Here is an 8,342-nt window from a genome sequence, read left to right on the forward strand (position 1 = left end):
GCATTACTTGTATGAAAAGTTGTACATTTACATAGTATCTTATTATGTAGACCAGTTTTTCAAATACAAAACAAAAAGATTATAACTGTATATTGAAAAGTCGGTAACACTTTATTTTAAGGTCTTTTAACTAGTTGCTTATTAGCATGCATATTACTAGAATATTGGCTATTTATTAGTACTTATTAAGCACATATTAATGTCTTATTCTGCATGACCTTATTCTACATTCTTTATCCTACCCAATACCTAAACTTAACAACTAACTTACTAACTATTAATAAGCAGTAAATTAGGTGTTTATTGAGGGAAAAGTCGTAGTTAATAGTGAATACATGTTCCCTATACTAAAGTGTTACGAAAAGGGATACATATAAAGCAAAATGTATGTGGTAGCTGGTTTCTCTTTAATTTAGAATACTTGTAAATGTAAAACAAGAAAAAAAAATTGTTTTGCCAAGATACAAGAATATCAGAGTGAGGGACAATTTTGATTGGTTGAGGGGGTTATGAGGCTGCTACATGAACCACAAGGTGGAGTAAAGTCCTCCTATCATCAAACAAAAAAGAGTTTGTGTAGTGTTTGTTCCATTTAGCTCGGAGAAAGATGGAGCTCTATGTATTTATGTTCATGCTTGCCGCACTTGTTTCTTCTGAGAAAAAAGGTAAGTCAGTGGATTCATTAAAAAAGACACTTACCATTTTCATCATTTTTAAATGTATGTAAGGAATACTGATATGTAATATACTTCCTAAAATGTTGTTCTAGTGTTTAAATGCCTGTGGCTTGAAAAGATTTGTTTTGAATTATAATATTTGATTTTTGAATAATAGCATAATATTCTGTAATCAGACAAGGCTCAGACAGAAAAATCTCATTATAAAACTGTGAGCAGTTTACATGCCTTTTTTAATAAATAAAAAATGTTATCTGATTTTGAGCAATAATCGTCAAAAAATCATGCATTTGGAAATGGTATGAACACAACTCATGTATTTAAATTTCTAATGTAGTTATTCTAGATGATAATGTATTGTTGTATCAAGCTAATACTTATGTGTTTTTTTTTCTGTTTCAGTTGTTCATGAGGATTTTGCTGTAACTGGATGCTCTGATACAGAGAAAGAGGAAATATATGGAATGGATAGAGAGGAAGTGTGGCACGCAGACTTTATTAGAGGAGAAGGAGAAATTACTCTACCTGACTTTTCAGATCCCATTGGCTATGATGGATTCTATCAGCAAGCTGTTGCTAACCAAGAAATCTGCAAACAAAACTTAGCCACAGCTATCAAAGCTTATAAATATCCACAAGAGAAAATGGGTAGGATATAATTTCTCCTATTTATGTATATACTGTATGTATAAATAAAATACAGGTTCAATAATGTTCTAAATATGACAGTGTGAATTTTTTATTTATTTATTTTTTTTTAAACTAATTATCTTTTAAATGCTTGAAATAACATCATCGTCAATGTCTTTCCCTGTGTTCATAGACAAACCTCAGACTTCCATCTATGCCAGGAATGATGTGCAGCTAAATGTTGAAAACCTCCTCATCTGTCATGTGACTGGATTCTTCCCTCCTCCTGTCAGAGTCTCATGGAATAAAAACAACGAGGATTTAAAAGCAGACAGTCTAAGTCAGTATCGCCCAAATGAGGACGGAACTTACAACATCTTCTCCAGTCTGACGTTCACACCTGTGGAGGGAGACATTTACAGCTGCACTGTGAACCACACATCTCTCGATCAACCTGAGACCAAAACATGGGGTGAGTGTGTGTTTTGTATAGAAACACTGGACTAGATTTCTATTATTTATTTTTTCCAATTGTTATCAAACGATAATACATTTAAAAAAGTATATATATATATATATATATATATATATATATATATACACACACACACACACACACATGAATTATCAAATAAATTATATTCAAATAAAAATGATCATTGATGTGACAGATAAGAGTAGCAGTCTAAAATATACATTTGAAACACTATAAATTGTGCAACACTGAAAGTCTGCATTATTAAAAATGCATAAACAAAATGATTGTATCTGTGTGTTTCAGATGTGGATGTTGCTGTACCCGGTGTTGGTCCAGCTGTGTTCTGTGGAGTGGGTCTGTCTCTGGGGCTGCTGGGAGTTGCTGCTGGAACATTCTTCCTCATTAAAGGAAACAACTGCAACTGACAGCTCTGAGATGCAAACAACAACAACAACAACAAAAAAACAAAGCAAAATGTATATAGTTTTTGACAGGCCCTGCAAATAAAATCTGTTTCATTTGACACCAGTGGAATATAAAACAGTAATTTTGTGCATCATTCTGTCACTCGTCACATTGGTGACAGGAAACATCTTAGACGTCATATAGAAATAGATTCATAGACACATAAATCTCAATGTAATCTTTAACATTAATATTGCCTGATATTTCTAATGCAACAAGGCAACATCTTTGTTTGAAATGTAACACCATATACACTTATATAGAGATGTCTAAAAGTTTTAAAATTATCTTTTTGCTAATACATTTTCAGTTCATCCATAGTGATATCTGGAGATTGGACTTTTAATTTGAATGGTTGAGCTCTCATTGTCTTTCTCATTGCTGGATCAATTAAAGTCTTTTTCCTCAAACATTATGGTATTCTTAAAAATTACTGTGTGCTTGAAAATAAGATAGAAATTCTTTTTAAATTGTGAAATTTCCTGTTATTGTTAATCAATCTGAAGTTATACATTTTACAAGGTCTTGTAAGTTTTCTGACATTCATTCCAAATAAAGATTCTCTATTTTGATTTCACTTGTGATTTTAAATTGTGTTGTCATCTATATAACTATCCCAAGGCAAGGTAGCCTCAAAAGCTACAACAAGATGGCTAGACAGTTGGCTATATGTGTTGAAAGACAGGAACATACAAGAAAAGAATAGACCAGAGGAACAAAAACGACATGATATTAACCTACGGAACATGATATGACCTATATGGAAATATTGTAGCCAATATCTACATTTATGCATTTGGCAGATGCTTTTATCCAAAGTGACATTCATTGTATTCAAGGTACAAGAATTGTAAGTATCATAGGCCTACATGCTTTCCCTGGGAATCGAACCCACAACTTTGTCATTTTTGGTACTACGCTCTACTGTTTGAGCTACAGGAAGGGTAAGGTCCCTTTTAAAATTGTTGAAATACTTCCATTCATCTTCTGCATAAAATAGTGATGATAAAGGGAGTTTAACTAAGGTTCAGGAGCAGGGCCACGCCTCAACCAATCACCTAACTTCTTAAAAACATATTTATATTGGGCAGCCCCAACAGTACTGTTTGTCTCTTTCTGTTTGTCTCAAACCCACCCTTCCCCTCCCTCTCTCATCCATTCAACCATCCTTACCACCCCCTCTTCTCTTCCCTTCCAGGTTGCATCGGGGGATCCTAATTGCTCGGCCTACATATAACTGAGGTGATAATCCCACCCTGAGTCTCCTGAGTCAGACGCCCACATCAACCTGACTATCATCTCATTTCCCCTTTCCCATTCATCTTCTCCCTATTCATCCCTAACATTCAATAAAATAATTCTTCAATATTCACGGTAGTAGCGTGGTCCTTGCTTGTGAATAAGAGATTCACAAAATAATAAGTAAAAATAAAAAAACAATAATGAATAACCTAACAGTTTGAAGAGGTGCAGGGTTTTTTTTTCTCTCAATTGAATTTATACCTTTCTCCAGACTATTGTCAGTGCTCTCTAAACACATTCATCTAAAAACTTAAAAAGATAGTAAGATTTGATTAATTTACATAAAATTCTAAATTACATACATTAATTTCTCAAAACACTGCACAAAAAAATCCATAATGTTTTAAAGCATGTAATACAGCCAACTAAAAAAAAAAAAACAAAAAAAAAAAAACACTGCAGCTTTTTATTTGTTTCACACAAATCACAAATGTACCGTTTCTCCTAACACAACAAACTATACTCTGTACTTGTCATATACGCAGCACAGGAAGAAAATGCACTAAACTTTTAACACAGCAATTCCACTTTTAATTAAGTTTAAGGGAGTTAAGGGAGGTCAACTGTGAATTCCCAATGCAAAGAAAGTGGAGAAAGAAAAGGAATGAGAAAGGTGGTAAAGTCAGCAGCGGTGGAAAGATCAGAAGAGGTGATGAGTGGAGGGGGGAGAAAGAGGAGAAGAAATATGTAGGATTGAAGAGTACTGACATAATATAGAGTATTGAAATGTACTGAAAACAGATTTTTTTTTTTTTTTATGTACCAAACTTCAAAAGAGGACACTTAAATTACTAAAGTATAAAACACTATATTCACATAACTCCTCAGTGAAGAACTTTGTGACAAACATTTCATCATTGTATTTGTGCATCTGTAGCTGTCATTAGGCAGTAAATTTTAAAATTTCAGCAAAATTAAAAGTCTGTTTCATTGTCTGTTAACTATTTTTTTTAGAGCATAAACCATTGTTCATAGAATGTATAAATCAGCTGAGAAAAACTAAAGCAGCTTGCTGGCTGGCCCTGTCATATAAAAAAGAATGTATTGGCAACAAGCCTGTTAAATCCTTCTCTAAAAAAAACAAAAAACAAAACAGGTTTTGTGTTTTATAGCAATGACATTTTCTTTTGTTACTTTAAGCGTTTTGTTGCATTCTATTAGACACAGTAGGGTGAAAGATGCTGTATGCTAAACAAATGGACCTTGTTACAATCAGTTCAATCAGGGACCTCCTCCTATTTTCTTTTAATTTACACTTGATAAAAACAATGCAGAAAGCAAAACGGTTTGATGTAAATAATTATTGTTGCTCTTGATAAGTTCCTGTTGAGATTTGTCAGATTGGTATTTGATTGTTGCTACCAACTTTAAAACATACATTATATACTTGAAAAAAGTAAAAATATGATACAATATGGTTTAATTAACCCCTTAAAATTAGTAGAGAAGCTTGAGGAATACAGTCATTGTGTAAATGGCTTAAGTTCTCAAATAAAAACAGGATCTGCTTAGCAACACTTGACACTGACATGTGTAGAGGCTGATTGGCTGGTTGTTTTAGATGTTCACCTCATGAACAAAGTATTGCTGGATTCCTCTTCAGTTGGGACAGTCACAGTGAGGGAAAATGTCACTGCCGAAGATCTTGAGTTGTCATCTCATACTGATGCTGTCTGCATTCACTGGAGCAGGTAAATAAAATGAAGCATAATGCAAAATGAAAAAAATATATAATGACAGTGACCTTCTTCTCATTATTAATTATTATTGGTAGTAGAAGTAGTAGAAAAGACAACTCACTAATACAACAACTGACTAATGTATCAAAATCCTTCTGTTTTTGTATGGTTGACAAAATCATCTGACATAATTGTAATGCTAACATAATTTTTTTTTTTCAGCAAATGGATACTACAATTCTGTGTGGTATAGATGCATCCACAGCTCCCGTGATCTCAGTGACATGGTGTTCATTGTTGACGGTATCTTCAATAAGGATGTGCTCATACAGTTCAACAGCACTGTTGGGAAATTTGTGGGGTACACTGATCTTGGAGTACATAATGCAGAATTATATAACAAAGATCCCAACATTCTGAACCAATGGAGAGGTGAAAAGGACAGATACTGCACACATAATGCTAAAAACAGACAGTCAGCTATCGCTGATAAAACAGGTAAGCAGCACAAGATTCTGATCTCTCCTGTCACACATGAAACTCTTGTTTAAAATGCTTACACTAGGTACTTTTACACAACAGTTTGATAATTTTATAATTATTTAAAAACTTGTGTTATGATAACACCAAGACAGTCTTTAACTTCATAACTAACATTTTAAAATGTCACAATAAAAAACATGCTTATGTTCTAATTTTTGTTTGCGCTTGGAAATATTAGAAATACACCCCCCAAAACATCCATACAATAATATTTATTTTATATATGAGTTTGGGAGTGTATTTCTAATATTTAACTTTATACATTGCAAGTAATAATAATATTTATTGTAGGATGTGCCCTCAAGTTGTTATTGTTATTGATTCAGTGCCACCAGAGGTTAAGCTCACTTCAGTGACTCAGGCCAGTGGCAGACATCCAGCTATGTTGATGTGCAGCGCTTACAACTTCTACCCACACCAGATCCAAGTTTCCTGGATGAGAGACGGTAAAGTTGTGAAGTCTGATGTGACTTCAACTGAGGAGATGCCTAATGGAGACTGGTACTACCAGATTCACTCCCACCTAGAATACACTCCCAAATCTGGAGAGAAGATCTCCTGTGCGGTGGATCACGCCGGCTTAACTAAACCCATCATCATAGACTGGGGTAAGGGGAAACATTTATTTTCCCTCACATTGGACTTATGTAAATTACATATTTTGACAAACACAATTTATCCAATATTAAACACTGTAAATATTCAAATAAAACATGGTTCCTGTACCTCACAGATCCTTCTCTTCCTGAGCCTGAGAGGAATAAAATCGCCATTGGAGCCTCTGGCCTGGTGCTGGGAATCATCATAGCAGCTGCTGGACTCATTTACTACAAGAAGAAATCATCAGGTCAGTGGAAATGAGAGCAAATCAAACTTATACTCATCTACGTTTATACATCATGTCTCTATTCAAGTTCTTTATTAATCACTTTTTATTTTGATAGGGAGGATCCTGGTACCATCTTAATGATGGTAAGTTTTTAATTAACACTTTAACTCAAACAGTTTGTCATAATAAAATAAATTATTATCACATTGTTAAACTGAGACACATAATATTCACACAAATTACAGGTCAGACTGACTGGAAGAGGATTCAACTTGACTCATGGATGGAGAAATCACTTTCTGAACTTTACACTGATGTCTCATTTTAACAACAAATACAATTTTGGAAAATGAAAACAATAACAACAAATCTAATAAATTTGATATTTGCAATTTTTATTGAATGTTGATGATAATATAATGATGTATAAAACATAGAGATTATAGAGAGAAGTACAGATTATTATTCTTGCTGGCTTTTTTTTCCAGTACCTTTACTGGATTAACATGCATATAAGTTCATAACATTATAAAACCCATTCTTGTAAGTCTTTGTTACTAATAAATATCAGTCAGGGTCTGGGTCTGAGAAAGGGTACTCTGAAGTCTTTTTCTGATTACTATGTTACTCTTATTTACCATAAAACATAAAGTTGCGCAGTCTTATATGTAATACATTTGATAGATTTTTTTTTTTTTTTTTTTTTTGCATAAATTACACCATTCATTTATTAGACTTATTCATTCTGACAAGGATTCTACTGTATGATTTGATGACTGCAAAATGTCCATGTTTTCCTTTTCAGAAAAACCAACTGAAACATTTCTTGATTCTATGCTGTATGTTAATTTCAGCTCTAAATAAATGTCTTTTACAAAAGTTTGAGTTTTTTTTAAATAGCTTATAACATAAAAACTCCTCGTACAGTTGTTTTTTTTTTCTAAAATGCAACCACACTCAGTTCATCTTTCTTCCAAAATGCCCTAAAACACTTAATTTACACCTGAAAATAAACTCATTTTTATACCATAATGTAGCAAACATTCTCAGCTATCATAACACAATGACCTGCATGGTTGCATTACAAAGCATTTATCTGAAGATTCTTTGATCCCTTTATAAAAACAAATGAATGACAGCTCTTTTTGTGTTTCATGCACTGCAGTACATGTTACTAGGGTAAATCACAAATTTTGTAATTGAAAAAAAAAAAAGATACTTCTCAAACTCTAACACTATAAAACAAAAATATGTGGCTACAACATATCCATCTGTAACGTATAGATTGATGTGTATAGCAAGGTCACACAATCTCATACATTACTCCATTTATGTCCAACTCTGGCAGTATTCTGCAGATATGTCCAGACATCAGTCATTTATTATATCTAGAAGGGATTCATCATAATTTAGACAGTGGTCATTTACTTTCTACCTTCATAAGGACAATAATTAATTTTACACTTTACACATGTCACAGTTAAGTTGTGAAGACCTAACTGGAACGGACCATATTCATCGCAGCAACATACCAAATAACGTTCTAGTGATGCAGTTGTGATTCCTATATTCGTCATGGCGATGTTATAGTGGTACTTTGCTGGAAGGTGGCAAAGTCCTAATGACCAAACGTCCTAATGACCAAAATACCACGTCCACCTCTATTTTTAATATCTACTTCTCACCTTTAGTCTGGGTACATGGAAATGTGCTCAGGCCATTACCCTGAAATCCACACA

At 33.4% G+C, this 8,342-nt stretch overlaps 2 protein-coding genes across 2 annotated transcripts; both read left to right on the top strand.

The window, feature by feature from the left end:
* The first annotated feature begins 505 nt into the window (after positions 1–505).
* On the top strand, positions 506–2,650 carry LOC127517136 (HLA class II histocompatibility antigen, DP alpha 1 chain). Its single transcript, XM_051902361.1, has 4 exons — positions 506–665; positions 1,080–1,325; positions 1,501–1,779; positions 2,089–2,650. Exons 1-4 carry the CDS (start codon positions 608–610, stop codon positions 2,208–2,210), a joined length of 705 nt encoding a protein of 234 aa, XP_051758321.1. The 5' UTR covers positions 506–607; the 3' UTR covers positions 2,211–2,650.
* A 2,424-nt stretch (positions 2,651–5,074) lies between these two features.
* Positions 5,075–7,482, top strand: LOC127517132 (H-2 class II histocompatibility antigen, E-S beta chain). Its single transcript, XM_051902358.1, has 6 exons — positions 5,075–5,243; positions 5,454–5,729; positions 6,101–6,382; positions 6,508–6,621; positions 6,719–6,746; positions 6,849–7,482. Exons 1-5 carry the CDS (start codon positions 5,180–5,182, stop codon positions 6,739–6,741), a joined length of 759 nt encoding a protein of 252 aa, XP_051758318.1. The 5' UTR covers positions 5,075–5,179; the 3' UTR covers positions 6,742–6,746; positions 6,849–7,482.
* The last annotated feature ends 860 nt before the right edge of the window (positions 7,483–8,342 follow it).

Source organism: Ctenopharyngodon idella, chromosome 8, assembly GCF_019924925.1.
Source record: "Ctenopharyngodon idella isolate HZGC_01 chromosome 8, HZGC01, whole genome shotgun sequence".
In the NCBI taxonomy this organism is placed as follows: domain Eukaryota; kingdom Metazoa; phylum Chordata; class Actinopteri; order Cypriniformes; family Xenocyprididae; genus Ctenopharyngodon; species Ctenopharyngodon idella.